At 38.4% G+C, this 20,942-nt stretch overlaps 1 protein-coding gene across 1 annotated transcript in view; it reads right to left on the bottom strand.

Moving 5' to 3' along the window:
* Nucleotides 1-1,679: 1,679 nt before the first annotated feature.
* LOC131857981 (probable inactive purple acid phosphatase 1) overlaps nt 1,680-20,942 on the bottom strand; it is a 144,608-nt gene continuing 125,345 nt past the window's right edge. The window contains exon 6 of the mRNA XM_059210811.1: nt 1,680-1,799. Coding sequence (XP_059066794.1) covers nt 1,680-1,799 — 120 coding nt within the window. The remainder of the gene's footprint in view (nt 1,800-20,942) is intronic.

Here is a 20,942-nt window from a genome sequence, read left to right as displayed (position 1 = left end):
GGCACAAAACTTTCACAAAAAGCTCTAATACCTACAACCTAAAACCCTATGGTAGTGAAGATGGGCCATCTTCCAAACAATGAGTTGTTACCCTAGAAATTTCTAGTCAAAGTGTTTTAAGTTTCATCTAGCAAAAGTTCTTGTTAGTTCTAATTGCAAAGCGATGCCTCTAATGGCATTGATATTCTAAGAAGTTAAGAACCAGTTTTTTATCACATTAGATGTGAAAGTCAGCATACTGAATAGCACTCTTGATGTCTTTAAAGAATCAAGTGACCCAATTGAAGGTGTGAACAATCACAACCAGCATATGAGAAATAAGCTCTGATCATCAAAATTGCTGCCCATAATAATGAATATCTGATCTAATAAAGTTTATGGGTGACAAGATTAAAGAAGGTTTTTGAAAGCTTCTAAAGTCGTGGGTTTTTAATTTCAATTTCTAGTGTTGACAAAATCCGAAGAATTATTTCTCTACTTGTGGATGGGTTCATAGTGCTAAGGTTTTAGATTTCTTCAAAAGATCTACAAGATTCACAAATTTCAAATAAAAAACTGTTTCAAAATCATAGAAAACACTCATGGTAATTGCTACCTTTAGCAATGGATTTATCAAGCAATTGTCATTTCTGATCATGTTCTATTTCCGGTAATGGATGGCAGCCTTTTTTTAGGCTGCCTAGTTAGGTTGTATTTTATTAGTTGTTTTAACTTTGATTTTATCTTAAGTTCCTTTCTTTCCAATATTTTTAAAACTCTTGCATAGCTTTGTTCTAAAGGACTTATCTTTGGGATATTTAATTATTGTTCTCAAATCCCTTAAAGATATTCATTGTAACCTATAAATAAGTGCTTTGGGCATAAAACATTTTCAATAATAGTTGAAGTTGAACTTATGCTCTTGAAATATCATACAATATATTTTCTCTCTATTGGTTTTTTGTTTGTAGTTTCATGAACTAAACTGAATGTAGATCATCTTCAGTTAAGCTTTATACTGATGATAATCATCTACCTAGGGTTGTAGCTTTGCATGCAACATAGTCTTTCAATTCCTGGAATCATATGTTATCTTTATGTAATATACCCATCTCCACCTAGTAAGTAAAGAACAAAATTTGAAAATCTTGCTGCAGGGCACAACCATTGATAGTTTGATGCATGTATTTAGGGCAAAATTATAGGCACTTATTATTTCCTTTACGAAAACCCACTTGGTAAAATATTGCATGGTGTAAATATCTGTATATCTTGTCTATAATTTTAGTCTAGGTTCTAGTATTTTAGTTGGATCCGAGGGAGTTTTCCACCCTAATTTGTAGAGAGGTTCAACCTCTCACTTTTCCATATTGTGTTGTCATGGAAAAGACAAACTAAAGTGTTCACAAAGCCTATAAGGAGATATTTTTGTACTTGTTCATAGTCTTATAGTCTTTTTAGCAAGTTCAATGGTATTGATATTAATAATGATGTCTATTACAAGTATGTTGAGAGAAAGAACTATCAGTAACAAGAATCCAAGACGTTTACTCTTAAAGATATGTAAAAACTTTACTAAATGCATTATTTTTTTTCCTTTTTGGCATTTACAAACAGTTTCCACTCATTTTATATTGATACAACATTTGATACTTCATTAATCCATACACAAAAAGTAATAAGAAACTACTCATTAAACTCTACATTGTAACAGATAGAAATCTTACTTCATTCCAGGCCTTTCCTTGAGCAATGCGTGGATAAACTGGAGATTTTGGATGCAAAAAGCTGATAGTGTTTGAGATTGCCAACAACACTGGCTGTTATAAAAAAATGTGTCACAATTTTGGGTTGAAAACATCTATAGTGCCACAATGGCTTACAAGCTGATCTAAAATTATCCTATTTGCAACAAAATCAGAAACAATGACATTTTCTACTTCATTTCCAATATTTAAAACTTACATTTTTACATGAATAAAAGCATGGAAGGTGACAAAAGAACAAGCACCTACCATCCTATATAGAACATGGAACTTTAAAGCATACCAATACAAGACAAAATTCTCAAGTTGACAGATTTGATACAAAGGTTACATCGCTTCTAAAGATTAAAATGCCAATGTCCTAAGGACAAGTACAAATGGATGTTCTTTGTTCTTGAACTGTAAAGACTACCAAAAAAATCTGACATAAAACAAGATGTAAATATTGTGACCAAAACACTGAACGTTTGATTTCTTACAAATTTTTGAGCTAGTTAACGGGATTATTTAGAGTTGACTCTAAATTGATGCCCCCTATTAAAGCTAATAGAGATAAATATTCTGCACGGTTTGTCGATGACCCTCATTTTTCTGCACATGACGAGCATTCTCATATGACCATATGAAATTTGCAACTCAAAAAAAAAAAGGAATGTTTCAGCTTGACAATGATGAGCAAACACAAAAATTCCATGCCAAATTTTTGGAGGTCTCACATCAATTAGAGACTAGTAAGTTGTAATGGAAAAATAGCATTGATGTCAATCTAATGCATCGGAGCAAAAATGCTGATCATATTAGATAAAAATAGAAACATATAAGGATATCAAAGATCCCTGATGGATCCCTTCGCTGATCTGCTGTAATTGTTTTAATTATTTTAATTGAATTTTCTGTTTATTACTATAATCTTCCAGAAATAGACAGAAGTTGAAGAAGGTTGAGTTCTTTTTATGTTTTGATAGATTTTTAGCAAGTAATAATTGAAGAACAAGTACATGAAAAGAGTACTGGAAATAAATGTTCATACACAACCAAATCAGAATCGTACCAAGCAGATTTCTGATTATTTAAATCAAATAATTATCCAGATAGTGATTCCAAACAATTCCAGGAAGATTACAATAAGCAATGAGTCCAACCTGGATGAAGAGTGAATACTGTAATCAAGAAGGAGGTTGCGGCAAACGTCCAAAGCTCTTACATAGCTCCACCTGGGAAGAGAAACGGCTGCAAAGTACAGTCGTACGGCTATTAGGTGATGCCAAGCTCGAAACCCCAATCTCCACGCTGAACCCTAACTTTGTCCACTGAATCCTCCAGAAAAGATGTCGTACCAACTCTAAGGCACTGAAAACTAAATGCAAGAACCAAATAACCACTATGTTGGGGGCTACGTCCCAGACAGGCAAGACCCTGGGGTTTTCGTCCCAGATGCTGAATCGCTCTCTAGAGCAAATTCTCCAAATCAAAGATGAATGTTTAAAGATGGATGATAATTAGGTTACCATCTCCTTATAACTCCTCCCCTCTAGCTCGAACCCTAAAAGTGTATGAAAAGTGCGCTTAGGCTTATAAAGTCTTATTTCTCATTTTTAGTCGCCAAGTATAGAGAAAATGCCACCTTTTTAATATAAAAGAATTTCGTTCATCAAAAGGGTCCCTGACAAATGGGAAACATTTAGAAAAGTTCAAGACCTTTCCAACGAGCTATAACACATGGGCATATGCATCCAGATGAAGCCAAAATCCACTTATTACTCCAAAATGGCTATAAACATAGCCTTTTTTAATTAATTAAATGCTAACTTAGGAAATATTTAAATATAACCCAAATACTTGCAGAAGGCTCAAATGACTCCAAAAGCCGAAAACGGAACCTTCCACCTGTTTGTGACTGAAGTCGGAAATCATGGATCCACTGGCAATCTTATCCCTAAAATCTAGGGATGCTCTTAGAAACTTGGAGACATACCCAAATCTTCTGAAACTGAAACCAAGGAATAGTCTCATGGAAACCCAACCCTGGATACTGTCATAACCTCCTAAATAGTAGGAATAGCCAACACAAATGTAGGAATTGCCTCCTAAAATTAAGGAACTGCTCCAAACTAGTCTACTACTGCCAGAACACCAAATCCCAAACACTGAATATCCTCACTGAGTCTCTATCCACCATTGTCAGCCTACAAGACTCCAATGATAGGCCAACTCCTCCGTCTCTTATGTCCACTCTAGAAAGGGGACATGACAAGATAGGTCTAAGATCATTGTTATGAACTATCTCCAGTTGATACCTGCGACTGCACACAACATTGAAATACAAAGATACAACCTTAAACATCTATATGCATATTAAAAAAATTGGTAATAAAAACACGATGGGTATGAAATAAATGGAGACTATTGTAATGTCCCCTTTTATGACCTTAGAATATAATTAAACGATTAAAATATGTTGTCAAAAAATAAAGTAAATTTAATGATGACTAATTTTTATTGTTTAGAATGGTCAAAAATATAAAAATCTCTTTTTTGAGGGTGGTTATTACAGTCATGCTATACCAGCAAATTCTACTAGACATTACCAAGTTTTCACAGTTAAAATTTCTTTTTGTATATGGCAAAATGACCAAAGCTCCAAAGTATTTATTTAGCAATAGGAATTTTGTTTTAGCTCAATGTCGATCAAAGTATTGGATAGATTGGCTGTCATTTCACATTTGTCTTTTATCCATCACCTTCCACCACACTCGAATCAGCAAAATGGCAACAAGTGGTTAAATCACGTTGTTTACTTTTTAGGAACTCTTTTTGGTTTTCCTTTGATCATTCAATTTGTAGTTTGTGAATCCAATACCCCAAGTATTTGATATTATGACATTCGTCAACATCTCATTTTCTCAAGCAATTAGGATGTTGCTCTTTTTTGACAATTGCTCAATGCATGAATTGTATTGTCGATAATCTGAGTGACAAAGGCAAGTACATTGTTTCATTCACTCAACTAATCAAGTTTTCCTTTATTGGGTTTACTCTAAGGTTTGCTTTTTGCAGCAATGTCCCATGTTTTCCTCTATATGTTATGTTATTCTCTTACTCTCTCAAGACTCTAATATTTCGAGTTCCCAAGATGAAGACTAGTGTCAACATCCCATTCTTTCAGCTCATAACAAGGAGATCCATCAGAGTCCGATAGCCCAATAAAATATATGGAAATTTTAAAAGTGAAATTCAAAGTAATAAATTTGATAGTCATAATCCATCAAAGTATCAGCAAACTGGGCAGACAAGGGAACATACGAAACTTAACCAACAACTTTGAGACTCAATTAAATGAGACTGCATCACATGGCAAGATTCCAAGGACAAAGGAGAGTTGTAAGAGAAGTTAATGCATGAAAATTTAAACACTAGCATATGCAGACCTCAAGAAAGAAACTTGATGGGAAAAGGTGGTGTAGTCACTTAAGTGATAGGTGTCAAGTACCATTACTTATTAAGTCACCACTGAAGTTCTAATTTCAAGATTGTTACTTTAGGTACTTAGGACAGTGTTGGTTAAAAAAATTGTACAATTGGGAAGCCGTGCAAAATTATGGTTTCAGTCACAGCATGTGAGTTAAAAAATCTCCAAATTCTAAGGGAAGGCTCCCCCTTTCCTACTTCTAACTATTACAAATTAACTATAACCTATAAATACTAATTTAACTTGGGAGGGACAACATCCTTTTCTCTTTTTCAGAAAGATGATGTTCTTTTCTCTTTTTTCAGAAAAAAAACAACAACTTAGAGTAACAAATTCAAAAACTTTCAAGAAATTTTAACAATTACAAAAATGCTTATACAATAGGAAGAGAAGTTTCCATAAAAGCACAAAGTCTTCCGTTGCTTCCCCAGGAAATAGAAACAAAAGCCCAAAGTCTTCAACTCTTGTAATGTCCTATCAACCTTCTAAGATGATTATTATGGTAACAAAGTACAACATACAACAACTCAAAGTCTATCAATATAATGTAGTCCTAAATTGCTATGAACAAGAACAATTACAAGCACAAAGTCTTGTAGCTTCTTCAATATTTGTAGCACGAAGTCTGCAAGAAATCAGATTAAAGCTCTTTCCAACAACCTCACTTGAATCTGAAGTATATGTAGAAAAATATATCACTGTAACATAAGAATACGATGAACATATGAACAAAGTATCAACACAAAGTCTGTAAACTCAAATGTTCTCCTTATATTGCTTGAGAGTCAAATTTACAAGTATAAAACACAAAGTTTTTATCGCTGTAAATTTCTACAAAGTTTTTCTTGCTTGCTAAAAAGATACCTATTACATAGAGCAACCTCCAATATATAGGAGAGGGGCTAAGAGCAAACAGTGGGAGAAGTCCAACTAACTAAGACTTATTCAACAACTAACAACGACTTATTCCAAATTACAGTCCTACTGTCTTTCAACTTGTAATTTGTTTACATGTAATTACAAGTTACAAGAATACAAGTAATGTGATTACTTGCAATTACAACTTTTGACATTACATGTAATTTGTCAAAGGGAAATTACAAATGCATAATTGAAACTAATCTAAGTGTGATGTCCCCAAACTGAACCTCATCAAATATTGTTGATATTGAGAAAGCTCCTTGTATTATCTTTATCATAGAGTGATGCAATAGAAACCAAATGATTTGATGACAATTTGATGAGGAATTTGAAGCAGTTAGAAATGCATATGTTAATGAAGAAAGTATAGAAAATGGCTAAGAAAGCACACCAATCATTATGTGGACCAATGTATTAAGGAATACATTATACATCAACCATTGTCTTTACCGATAAAAGGAGTGCGATCTAGTAAGACCTTGCAACACGTGTTTAAAAATATTAGTAAGGCAGCGACTACCATTGTCAATGAACAAGCCAAGCAATCAAAGGGAATAAGCTGGCCAACGAAATTAGTTAAGAATTGATTATAATAGAAAGGTGAGATTAAGAGATAACAAGTAAAGTCATTTAGAAGGACGTGATCATTAAGAATAAACCTTTCCGTTGGAACGACATGAATATTAATATTAGACTTGTCCGATACATATATAAAGAGGACGTATGGACTCAAAGGGGGAAGCAATTCAGAAGACTTCAAGAAAGCAGCGATAATTATAGATAACAAGGGATAAATGTGGATGTCAAGCAGTAATAAAAGACAACGATTATGATCTTATAGGAGCATCATTTATAATTATCTTGTGATGTGGAGCAGATTATAAAGGAAGGAATACCACGTGGGGAGGGTCTTGGATCTGACAGATAGCAGAATTAAAGTAACGTGGCTTCAATAGGAATTTAGATTTATTAGTATTAGAATAAGCTTTCCAAAGTGCTTTGTGGGCCCCACACAATAACATTTAGATTCCTATAATAAAAGAATCCTCAAATAGTGTTTGCAGCAATTAGGAAAGCTTTTGGAGATTTCACTATTATTGTTGTATTTTCAGCAGCAGCTCCACTAAAGGGAATGGGACCCACTTGGAAGACTTTGTTATATGTGTGGTGGTTTTTTATTCAGCCTCACCTAAGCCTTGCAGATTATTGATTGTGGTTTGAACAATCAGCATTACCCAAGGGTCAACAAAGCTCTAAGAGGAGTCAACAGCATGTTGAAAATTGAAGATTTTTGTTTCGGGAAAATTACTTGTGTTTTTTAGTCCATTCTCCACTACTTGTGAGATACCAATCAGATTAAAGTTGTAGATCAACAATAAGAGTGAACACATGGTTTAGAGGGAGTTATATGAAGATTATGGCATGGTGTATAAGGGAGACATATCAAGTATATACATTAAGAGGAGGGAGAAAAATATATATTAAAGGATAAGTAGGGGAAATCGGAGGAAGACACTTGAAGACTTTTATTTCTTATTTTCAAATTTGGATTTCTCTAGTAAAGCATAAGTTCATGATACAGAAGCACCACTCTCAAGTATATAAATCAAGAAAGCTATCAAGATAAGTTCTACTTTCCGAATTACTCATAGAAATTTAAGTTAAATATTATAATGAAATGTCCTCAGATTTTATAAAATTATATTTATAAATGTATTATAATTCACACTATAAGTTGGAATTGTTGTCTCGGGACTAAATTAGGGTAAATCTCAAAGAGGTACATTACAGTGGTATCAAAGCAATGATCTTGCCATCCTGTAAGGTAAAAGATGAATGAATAAATCATTCTAGGATGGAATCTAACAATTGAGTATTGCGTTTATGCTTTGTGCTTACATATATCCAATGTGTATGCTTTGTGTTTCCAAATGTATACTCTGTGATTGAATAAGTGTATAATTTGTGTATGCTCGATATCTTCATGCATTCATGTAATGTCCCCTTCTCATTGATGCTCTTTCAGTGGTCCATTAGCCTATTCCTGAGACTCGTAGGCTAGGTGGAATGAGTAATTAGGGTCTAGCATCGATGAAACGAGCACTTACTATTTATAGTAAGTCAGGGAATGACCATTCTGGTGCCACTGTCCTACTGAGCCCTCCTTGCTTTCCCTCTAGACGCGATGATCATATTTTTCTGAGCATTCATTCTTGACTTACTATTTTTAGTAAGTGGCTGTGTGGCAAAATTCTATTTTTGGCAGTAGACAGAGTTCTGATTTCTGCGGCAGTCTGTGGTCTTCCGGGCTCAGTTTCATCCTGGTGGTGATAATAATCAATACGGGAGACATTTGCAACATAATTAAATATTATTTCCTTATCCTAAGCTTAATATTTAATTAATCTATTTATTGGCTACTGGTTATTAAATTTGGGATTAATGCCTATTTAATCCTAAGTTTGGCGAAATTCAGATGTTTTATGAAATGAGAAATATTTTAGAAGGATATTATTTAACTTTTGCATCGCCATTATGTGCCTAAGTGTTTAACGTGGGTCCTCCCCCTTCTTGGGCGTGAGTTTTGACTTAGGAGAATGGGCGCTACACTTGGGTCCACATGTAAGTGGAATGAAATTCAAATGCAAGCGTGGAATTTGGAGGGATGTCATTTGAATTTGAAGAATGAAGTTATAAATATGAGGCTTGGGTTCCCATTTGGACTATCTTGAAAATCTGTAATGTTATGCTGCCGGATTGGCGACGGAACTTGAGGCTTCGGAGTGCGTCTCCCTAGTGCTACCCGGTTTCGTACTTGAAATACAGTACTTAGCTGTGCCTTGTATTCCTATCTTCCTTCCCAGCACTGGCAATAAACTTTGTAAGTTTATAGCATGTTTGTTTGAGCTTTAAATTTATTATGCTAAATCAAAATCTCTAGGCTAGGTATGGGTTTTTTGCCTTGCATTGGGATGCGTGCAAGTTAAATAAGGGTCTTTTTGGGGTGTTGTTTTGATTGGTTACCATTGCATATGTTGTACGGTGGGTTTGGGACTGGTTTGAGTTGGTTCGGATGTAAAATGGGGGAGTTATGAGTATTTTGGCATTTCTCTAGGCTGTTGGTCTGTGTTTCCAGCCTACAGATTGGTTGTAACAGAAATTTATATCTTTATTATAGAAATCTGCATTACTCTCCTTCTATCATTTCTATTATTGTAAGGTTAGGTAGTAGTACTACTAACTAGTTCTATCTTTGTAATTCTCATCCCACTGAATAAGTGGAAGAGGCTGGCTTGCCGCCTGTTATGCAACAAATTTGTAATTTTCAGTCCTCCCGCTGAATAAGTGGTCGAGTGATAAGTTCAATGTTTTGGTCCTCCCGCTGAAATATGCGGTTGAGTGATTGTTAATGTAATGTCCTCCTGCTGAAATACGCGGTAGAGTGATTGAACTTCAATTTCTTGTAATCTTCCCTTGGTTGGTTTACCGCCAAGAAGTTTAGTTTCTATCCTGCTGGATAAGCAGAAGGGGCTCGCTTGCTGCCCATGCATTGTAATTTTCAGTTTGTTTATTGATGCTGACGATCCCTGGAACACCGTATGCTCTCACCCTCCCAATCTGGGCTCTCGGTGAACAAAAGGTGGAAGGGTTCCCTTTCAGTTTATTTGCTTATTACTCTAACCTTAACGGGTTATTTGTTGTGGATGAATTGTTATTGGCCTGAAAAAACAAAAAAAAAAATTAATGGGATACTACAGTGGTATCAGAGCTGGTTTTCCTGCTAGCCTGTGAGAGTCAGTGGGTTCAGAAGTCTCCATGAGTGACAGAGACGTCAGACACTACAACAGAGAGCAGAAGAGACAGCAGTTTCAGATACCTATAGTGCCCGAAGAGGACACATTTTCAGAAGTACTGAGAAACATAGGGAAGAATCTAGATACGTCAGATTCAGTGGATTCAATGGCAGATAAGACTACAGAAACAAATGAGGCACCCGACAAGAAGGCAGAGAGGCAATTCAATGCCATGATGGACATGATGTCTTTACTACTGGCAAAGCTCAACCAGAACATTGTTGGGATCCCTAATCAACCCAACAATGGACCGGAAGCCAGCACTTCTAACACTCCTGTAGGCAATAGAAATGGGAGCAATAACGGGAGTAACAATGGAGGTTCAACCCCAAGGCCTTTACAACCTGTCTTTTTGCCCAAAGAAGTACAACAAGCTGAAACAGAGATACCCACAACTGATGAGATAAGAAATAGCTACATGGAGTATGCTTCCCTTCCTAGTGAGATCCGAGATATCCTAACTCTGGATCAATTCATGAATCAGAAAATGAAAAGAGGAAGGAGGAATGACTACAAGTCTGCTGCCCCAAGAGATTTCCAGCAAGCTCTTGGAAGAGTGACCTTAGCACACTTTGATGGGAGCGTTAAGAGTACTGCCAGAGCATGGTACAGAAGTTGGACAATTACTTGTCCTTGAGACTGATGTCGGAGGAGGATGCCATCAAGTTTGTTACCTTGCACTTGGATGGAGTGGCCCATGAATGGTGGTACCATGGGTTGGTCACCCTTGGTCACAACTTAGTCACCACCTACGCTGATTTCACCAACAAGCTAATTGAGAGATTTGACACCAGGGATCCAGAAGTGAAGTTTAGAGAACTTGCACAACTGAGGCAGCAAGGTTCCGTGGACACTTATGTGACTGAGTTCCAAAACTTGTCAGTCATGGTGAGTAGCATCTCAGAGAAGCGACTGGTTGTCCTTTTCACTGAAGGACTTGAAGAACCATTGACAGGATGGGTCAAAGCTTTTGATCCACCCACACTGGCAGAAGCTATTAAAAAATCTAGAAGTATGGAGTTGGCTGCCCCTAAGAGTAAAATTCAATCCAAGCCTTTCCCTTTCAGAAAGGATAAGAAGAAATTCACTAATCAGACCAAGAGGTTGCCTCCACGAATGGATGATGGGCTCCGTCAAGAGCTCCGGAGAAAGAATCTATGTTATTCTTGTAGAGAACCTTGGGTTCCCGGGCATAGGTGCCATGGAAAGGGGAATTTACATCAAATGGAAGGCTATTCCGAAGATGGATCAGATTCTGAAATTTCAGAACAGCAGACTGAAGTTGAGGACAGCGAGTATGAAGAGGCTCCTGAAGGGCCTGAATTTGGGTCAGAAGATAGAGGAGTGGTTGCTCAACTCTCGAGCATTCACAAAAATGAGTCTTTCAGAGTTCGGGTGTGATTGGAGAGCATCGTGTCATAGCTCTCATTGACACAAGTGCAACACACAACTTCATTGATGAAAGGATTGTTGCAAAAAAGGGACTAGTGGCAGAGGAAGTTGAAGGCTTCAAAGTCATGGTAGCAGATGGCTTCACTATATCCTGTAATAGAATGATTTCCAACATGTCTCTGAAGTTGGAAAATCATGAAATCAGAGATGATTTCTTTGTGGTAAGCATTGGAGGGACTGATGATGCAGTCCTCGGGATTCAATGGCTGAGATCTCTTAGTGAGATCACACTAAACCTACAAACCATGGAGCTGAAATTCATGTCTGAAGGCAAAAAGGTAGTTTTGAGAGGAATGTCGCATGGGGGACTTAAGGTTGTATCCTTGAAAAGAATGGAAAGGCTGATCCGCCATAATCAGGTGGAGTGGGCAGCGGAGTGTTTGATAATGTCTTCCAATCCATTGGTGGATAAGGGCAACTATTCCTCAGACATTTCAGCAATGGTCAAAGATAAGAGCAATATTGTGGTAATACCTTCAGAACCACAACAAGAGCACAGAAAGTATCCTAAAGACATTCAAGCCATGATAACTAAGAGAAGCAAGGTGTTCGAAAATCCACCTCCTAGCAGACCTCCTGAAAGAGGTGCTGAACACATTATTGAGCTTGAGGAAGGAGCTAAGCCAGTCATGACTACTCCTTACCGATACCCCAAAAAGCAGAAAAATGAGATCGAGAAAGCAATTCAGGAATTGCTTGACATGGGTTACATCCGGCCTAGCAAAAGCCCCTTTGCTTCGGCTGTTATTTTGGTGAGAAAGAAGGATGGGACCATGCGCATGTGTGTGGATTACAGAGCGCTGAATCAGAAAACCATCAAGAATTGGTATCCTATTCCGAGGATTGATGAGCTCATTGATGAGCTACATGGGGCAGTGTTCTTTTCCAAGATTGACCTCAGATCGGGGTACCATCAGATTAGAATGAGAACTTCAGATGTGGAGAAGACTGCTTTCAGGTGCCACTTTGGGCACTTTGAGTTCTTAGTCATGCCCTTGGGTTTGACTAATGCTCCTGCTACATTCCAGTCATGCATGAACAGAATCTTCCAAGAACAGTTGAGGATGTTTGTTTTGATATTTTTTCATGACATCCTAATTTTCAGCAGATCTTGGAAAGAGCATCTTCAGTAGTTGGATGAAGTGTTGGGCATACTAGAATCCGAATCCCTGTTTGCCAAGGAATCTAAATGTGAATTTGGGATGGAAGAGTTGCTCTACCTTGGTCACATCATCAGTGCAGGTGGTGTGAAGGTAGACCCTGAAAAGATTAGGGCTATCATTGATTGGCCTACTTCCGAAAACATAACACATCTAAGAGGATTTTTGGGATTGTGTGGATTCTATCGGAGGTTTGTAAAGGGATACTCTCAGTTGGCTGCCCCCGTTACAGATCTTACCAAGAAAGGGGCTTTTGAGTGGTCCGAAAAGGCACAGACAACATTTGAGCAGTTTAAGAGGATCATGAGCTCCTGCCCAGTTTTAGCATTGCCCAATTTTACCAGGCCATTTGAGCTACAATGTGATGCATCTGGAGAAGGTGTTGGTGCGGTCCTCATGCAGGATAAGCACCCTATAGTTTTTGAGAGCAAAAAGTTGAGAGGTCCTGAGAGACTATATTCCATTTATGACAAGGAAATGCTTGCCATAATGCATGCACTTGCAAAATTCAGACAATATTTGGTGGGAAGTGAGTTCATTGTTAAGACTGACCACAACAGTCTTAAGCACTTCATGCACCAGAAGGATCTGAATGAGAGACAATAGAAATGGGTGAGTAAGCTACAAGCTTACGACTTCGATATTGAGTATGTTAAAGGGAAAAACAATGTGGTGGCAGATGCCTTATCTAGGAGGCCCCATTTGAGCTCACTTTGCGAGCTTACTGCTGGTTGGAGAGAGTTATTGCTTGTTGATTATGCCAAAAATCAGTTTGCAATCAGTCTTATAGAAGGTACTTTTCATGATGAAAGGTACGAAGTGGTTGAGGGATTGATACTATACAAGGGAAGAATCTTCATAGTACCTGAATCTAAGTTAAAAGAGAAGATTTTGAAGACTTTCCATGACATTCCCCTTGCTGGTCACCAAGGTTATTTCAAGACATACAGGCAGATCCGAGAGAGATTCTCTTGGAAGGGGCTTAAAAATGATGTTTTGAAGTACATTAAAGAGTGTCATACATGTCAGAAGAACAAGGATGAGCACACTCTACCTGCTGGTTTGTTACAACCCTTGCCTATTCCCGGTCAAAAATGGGAAAGTATTTCAATGGATTTCATCACGGGGTTGCCTCGGGCTCAAGGAAAGGATAGTATTTATGTGGTGGTTGACAGACTTACAAAGTTTGCTCATTTCTTCACCATTACCAGCTCTTTTACAGCAGCACAAGTTGCTGAAGTGTTCTTCCGGGAGGTATTCAGATTGCATGGTTTACCGAAGAACATTGTGAGTGATAGGGACAACAAGTTCCTAAGTGCTTTTTGGCAGGAAATTTTCAGATTGTGTGGTACTGTGCTCACTCCAAGCACCAGTTATCACCCTCAAACTGATGGACAGACCGAGATAGTGAATAAGTAGGTGGAAGGTTATCTTAGAAACTATGTCTCAAAGCAACAGAATACTTGGGTGAGGTGGCTTCACCTAGGGGAGTATTGTTACAATTCTTCCTATCACATGTCCATCCGGATGTCACCATTCATGGCACTATATGGGTATGAAGCTCCTAGCTTCGCAGACTTGGTATTTGGTGATAGCAAAACCCCTCAGGCAAAAGATATGATGCAGCAAAGTCAGGAAATTTTGAGAATTTTGAGGGACAATCTCCAACATGCACAGAATCAGCAGAAGTTGTATGCTGATCAGCAGCGTATTGAGCGCACCTTTGAGGTGGGCGACATGGTTTATTTGAGGCTCCAGGCCTACAGACAGTCTACTCTCAAGAAGAGTGGGGTTGAGAAATTGAAGCCTCGATTCTATGGGCATTTCAGAGTCAGCAGAAGGGTTGGAGAAGTGGCTTATGAGTTGGAATTACCAGCAAGCAGCAAGATCCATAATGTATTTCATGTGTCTCGCCTTAAAAAGGCTTTGGGACATAATGTTGTTGCTTCAGCTGAGTTACCTCCACTTGATGAGGAGGGAGAGTTGGTTTTGGTTCTAGAAGCTATCCTTGAATTCAGGGAACGAACTTTGAGGAGAAGAGTGATCAGGGAATACTTGATCAAATGGAAGAATCTACCAGCAGAGGATGCTACGTGGGAGAATGAGGAGATTTTATTGCATCCAGCCTTACAGTTGCTTGAGGACAAGCAATTTTGGGGAGGGCGGACTGTAATGTCCCCTTCTCATTGATGCTCTTTCAGTGGTCCATTAGCCTATTCCTAAGACCCATAGGCTAGGTGGAATGAGTAATCAAGGTCTAGCATCGATGAAACGAGGACTTACTATTTTTAGTAAGTCAGGGAATGACCATTTTGGTGCCACTGTCCTGCTGAGCCCTCCTTGCTTTGCCTGTGGACGCGATGATCATATTTTCCTAAGCATTAATTCTTGACTTACTATTTTTAGTAAGTGGCTGTGTGGCACAATTCTATTTTTGGCAGTAGACAGGGTTCTGATTTCTACGGCAATCTGTGGTCGTCCGGGCTCAGTTTCATCCTGGTGGTGATAATAATCAGTACGGGAGACATTTGCAACATAATTAAATATTATTTCCTTATCCTAAGGTTAATATTTAATTAATCTATTTATTGGCTACTGGTTTATTAAATTTGGGATTAATGCCTATTTAATCCTAAGTTTGGTGAAATTCAGATGTTTTATGAAATGAGAAATATTTTAGAAGGATATTATTTCACTTTTTCATCGCCATTATGTGCCTAAGTGTTTAACGTGGGTCCTCCCCCTTCTTGGGCATGAGTTTTGACTTAGGAGAATGGGTGCTACACTTGGGTCCACATGTAAGTGGAATGAAATTCAAATGCAAGCGTGCAATTTGGAGGGATGTCATTTGAATTTGAAGAATGAAGTTATAAATATGAGGCTTGGGTTTCCATTTGGACTATCTTGAAAATCTGTAATGTTATGCTGCCGGATTGGCAACAGAACTTGAGGCTTCGGAGTGCGTCTCCCTAGTGCTACCCAGTTTCGTACTTGAAATACAGTACCTAGCTGTGCCTTGTATTCTTCTACCTTCTCAGAGTTTTGCCATGGACATCTTGGTGTTAAAGTGATTCTGGAACTTGCTGATTTCGCCTGTGGCTGAAGCACATTTTTGCTCACACCTCTCCGCTGGAGAGACTGACAGTTATGGGTTATCATTCCTATCTTCCTTCCCAGCACTGGCAATAAACTTTGTAAGTTTATAGCATGTTTGTTTGAGCTTTAAATTTATTATGCTAAATCGAAATCTCTAGGCTAGGTGTGGGTTTTCTGCCTTGCGTTGGGATGCGTGCAAGTTAAATAAGGGTCTTTTTGGGGTGTTGTTTTGATTGGTTACCATTGCATATGTTGTACGGTGGGTTTGGGACTGGTTTGAGCTGGTTCGGATGTAAAATGGGGGAGTTATGAGTATTTCGGCATTTCTCTAGGCTGCTGGTATGTGTTTCCAGCCTGCAGATTGGTTGTAACAGAAATTTATATCTTTATTATAGAAATCTGCATTACTCTCCTTCTGTCATTTCTATTATTGTAAGGTTAGGTAGTAGTACTACTAACCAGTTCTATCTTTGTAATTCTCATCCCGCTGAATAAGTGGAAGAGGCTGGCTTGCTGCCTGTTATGCAACAAATTTGTAATTTTCAGTCGTCCCGCTGAATAAGTGGTCGAGTGATAAGTTCAATGTTTTGGTCCTCCCGTTGAAATATGCAGTTGAGTGATTGTTAATGTAATGTCCTCCCGCTGAAATACACGGTAGAGTGATTGAACTTCAATTTCTTGTAATCTTCCCTTGGTCGGTTTACCGCCAAGAAGTTTAGTTTCTATCCTGCTGGATAAGCAAAAGGGTCTCGCTTGCCACCCATGCATTGTAATTTTCAGTTTGTTTATTGATGCTGACGATCCCCGGAACACCGTATGCTCTCACCCTCCCAGTCTGGGCTCTCGGTGAACAAAAGGTGGAAGGGTTCCCTTTCAGTTGTTTTGCTTATTACTCTAACCTTAACGGGTTATTTGTTGTGGATGAATTGTTATTGGCCTGAAAAAACAAAAAAAAAAATTAGTGGGATATTACAATTCATATGTATAATTCGTGTTTACACATGTATGCAAAATACTATTTGTAATCCTGTTGAGACGTATTCACACATTGCCCCATTACAAATGGGGACCCCTACTTTTTGCTTTTTATGGTTGGTCTTCCTGGTTTTGTCTTTTAGGTTCTTGGCTATTAGCCTTTGCATTGATGAGTTGTCAGAGAGAGCATTAGGATAGCAGGGTCTGCTTGAATTGAGGTGGGTTAGTAGGTGGTCCAAGTTAGGGTCTCTTTGAAAGCCTTCTCTAGGTCAGACCTTGCTCTAGTCTTGGTGTTATGTCTTGATTGAGTTTTAGAGAGTCTTTGTGTTATGTCTAGGGCCTTGTCTGATACCAATTTTACCCTTCGAGGAGAAAAGGACATGAAGATTAAGCATGAAATCTTGAGAGATGAATGAGGAATTTGGGTGATAGTGTCAAATTCGCTCCTGACCCTTCCAAAGGGTCCAGAGCGAAATCTTCCTTAACTCCCTTTTGATTCCTATTTTGGACAAAACCTTCATCCTAAGGCATGGATTGAGGGAAATAATCTTGAGTTTACCCTTAGAGACGCCTTGGACAAACTTAGACGTGGAAATTTGGAGAAAAGGATGAGAATTGAGCCTAAAACATGAATTTTGCTCCTGACCCTTCCAAAGGGTCCAAAGCGAAATCCTTCAAGGGACCTCATATCTCACTCAAATAGTTGAATGAATCCTATTTCAAGTAGATTTGAGGGCAAATAGACTTGATTGAGATGGAGGGAGGACCAAAAAGCCAAGTCTAAGAGCAAAGTTGAGGGGAAAATGAAGAAATTGGGCTTAAAACATGAATTTCGCTCCTGACCCTTCCAAAGGGTCCAGAGCAAATTTCTCTAAAAACCTCTCCTGCTTCTACCATAGGTTAAAATCTTTGATTACAAGCCTTGAGTGAATGAAAAATGGACTTATACATGCCTTTGGAAATGAGCTAAACCAAGTGAAATGAGGAAAAGTGAGGAATTTGTGCAAAAAAGCAAATTTCGCTCCTGACCCTTCCAAAGGGTCCAAAGCGAAATTCCCTAAAAGACCTAGTCCTTCACCAAAGTCATTGAATGGTGGTCATGCATGGTAGAGAAAAGGATCAAAGGTCAATTCTAAAGCAAAGCTAAGTGAAAAAGGATGAGAATTGAGCCAAAAAGAGCAAATTCGCTTCTAACCCTTCCAAAGGGTCCAGAGCAAATTTCTCCATAAAACATTATACCTTGCTCAAACCTACGAACTAACTCATTCCCAAGCATTTTTTGAAGGCAAAAGACTTGTTGTTGATGATTAAAGGATGAGAAATGGAGTTTTGTGAAGGAAAATCAAGCAAAATGTAAATTTCACTCCTGACCCTTCCAAAGGGTCCAGAGCAAAATCCTTAGGAAGACTCTCAATTTCACCTAGCACACTAAATTTATCTTGTTTTGATAGAAAATTGAGTTTATGGTGATGGGAGGAGGTATAGTAAGGTAAATTCAAGACAAAGAAAGGATGAATGGATGAATTTGAGCCAAGAATGCAAATTTCGCTCCCGACCCTTCCAAATGGTCCAGAGCGAAATTCCTTAAACCTCTATTTTGCTCCATGCTTGAGACCAAGATCTTTGTTCCTATGGCATAGTTGAGGGAAGATTGATGTATTCTTGCCTTGAGAAGTGATTTGAGGCAAAGAGATGATGAAATTTGAGCTAAAATGCAAATTTCACTCCTAACCCTTCCAAAGGATCCAGAGCGAAATTCCTAGGAGGTCTTTTGTTCTGCCTAGGCCTTTGAATGACCCCGTTCCTAAGCAATTTTTGGGAGCAAGCGACTTGTCTATACCTAGAAGAAGCACAATTATGAAGTCTAATGCCTTGAAGAATGAGTTATGATTAGGGAATTAAGTGAAATATCTAAATTCGCTCCTGTACCTTGCAGAGGATCCAGAGCGAATTTCATTATAGGGCCTATCCTTGGAGAGGGTCAAGAGCGAATTTCATTATAGGGCCTGTCCTTGGAGAGGGTCCAGAGTGAATTTCATTATAGGGCCCGTCCCTGGAGAGGGTCCAGAGAGAATTTCATTATAGGGCTTGTCCTTGGAGAGGATCCAGAGCGAAATTGATCCTAATATCTTCTTGTTGATGATTTAAGGTAAGAAATGCTATGTTAGGATAAATATATTATGTATACTTAATCATCTTTTGGTTTGTATTGTTGATCAAGAAGGTCGGGCTGGTAGAAGATTAGGCAAGGACAAGGACGGCCTCTTCAAACCTCATCATCATTAAGGCCACCTTAAATGCATGGAGAGACCCAAGGTGCTGCTAGGGTGAAAGGACTTCGAATGATCAACAATTACAAGCAATAGATCAAGATATTCTCAAGGACCTCATTCTATCACATGGAGAAATCACAAGATGCCAGAGGAGTGACTTGACCGTGAAGAGGCTTCATCAAACACAAGAGAGTCAAGGAGAGGTACATCATTCATCAGAAACATCAAGGACGAAGGAGGATCAACCAAAGTCAGTGAAAGGGTACGTTGAAGAGGCAGATAGTTTCAGAAGAGTTAATTAAAGTTAGCTTCTCATCATCATCACATTGAATATCAAGAAATACAACATTCCTTGATTAACCAAGCACAAACGCAAGACAAGGTGGCATCCCTGTCACTGTTCCTCCAATCAGATAGGTCCACATCAGCATGTCCAAATTCAATGTACCTGACTCAACAATTATGGCACAAACTTCGAGGCACCTACCCCGATTTCCTATTGGTTCACAAGCATTGAATGCAATTTTCTCATTGGCTAAGGGAAGTTTGTTGTAACAAACCCTAATTAGGGATTTCATCTTGTAATCCTAGCCATTGATTGTAAATCAATCAGAGCCATTGAATTGTAAAGAGCTCCCTATATAAAGCCCTGGCTCTTCATTTGTAAAGGTTAATAGTTGGTAAATAGTTAGTTAATAGAGGTTAGAATAGCTAATAGTCAGTAAAATAGAATAGCAAATAGAATAGCAACTAGAATAGAATAGGAGGAAAAGGCAAGAAATTGTTGCCTAAATTGTAAATGAATTCCATTTTCATTGAAGTTATGGTGAAATATGTCGTTTCTTTGCAATATGCATGGTCTCTTGTTTAATCTTCATTTTAGATGGTAAATAATTAGATTGAATGAAGGAAGTTATTGAATGTACTCGTGTGGAATCCGCCTAGTCCAAACCACTAGCCTCTTGTTGATTGTAAGAATGCCCTGCGTGGTCAAATGGCATAGAATGAACTTAATCTCGAGTCGTTACGCGTCTATTGTTCATGCATTGACTTGAATGGTGATCAGTGTCAGATGGTATAACGATTTGAACATATTCGAAGCATCCCTTAGAAGATTGCACTGAGTTGGTGTCGGATTGTTCAACCTGATGGTGAGGCCCAACCCAATAGGACTCCACCTAGTCGTTCAACTATCTTCTTGCATTCTAGGCCTTAGAGTAGACTTTCTGAGCCCTTCACCTTTTGCTATTTTTTTATTCTTCTCGGTGATTAGATAGGACTCAAGTTCCAGCAGATTAAATGCTCAGGCAATCAAACGTAAGTCCCCTTGTGATTCCAGCATAATCACATCATACCACAAAAGCTTATCCACACTTGGAGACCCTACATATAAGAACCTTGGAGTTATTTTGATTGATCCTTAGGCAAATCTTCAGCTTTCGGATAACTTTGTTCAAGAGAGGATAAGATACCTTGGTATTTTATTCTATGTTCGCATGTGCATGAAAAACACATCGAAAAAATCCACTTATGGGAGAGGGCTTGAAGAGTGAGAGATGGGTCGCGAGGAGTCCGTAAGTAACCTAAAAAATAGATAGTTACAATTGAAGAGTCAAGTCACCCCTTACGTCTTCCCCTCGATCCTACAAGAGGGCATGCATAAAGATTGATGGTATAAAACCCATCTTGTGGAGTGGGCTTGAGATGTAATGAAGAGGTCACGAGGGGCTCATAAGTGGCCCAAAAGAAGGTCGTTACAATAGAGGAGTCAAGTCACCTGGTTACATTCTCCCCCCAACTTCACAAGATGGCAAGTTCTTTTAGGGAGATGAGGCCTTGATGGGAAAGCAAGTAGGAGATGCCAAATGGAGCAAAGGGGTTATAAGCAACCTCTCTTGGGCTTGGTGTAGAAATGGCTCCAAGAAAACCCATCCCATCTCTTCCTCCCAAACTCTAACATGCTTGTATTATGTATGATGTAGTTGCTTAAACCTTAC

This window comes from Cryptomeria japonica, chromosome 1, assembly GCF_030272615.1.
Source record: "Cryptomeria japonica chromosome 1, Sugi_1.0, whole genome shotgun sequence".
Classification (NCBI taxonomy): domain Eukaryota; kingdom Viridiplantae; phylum Streptophyta; class Pinopsida; order Cupressales; family Cupressaceae; genus Cryptomeria; species Cryptomeria japonica.
This window is presented reverse-complemented; position numbering and strand designations above follow the sequence as displayed.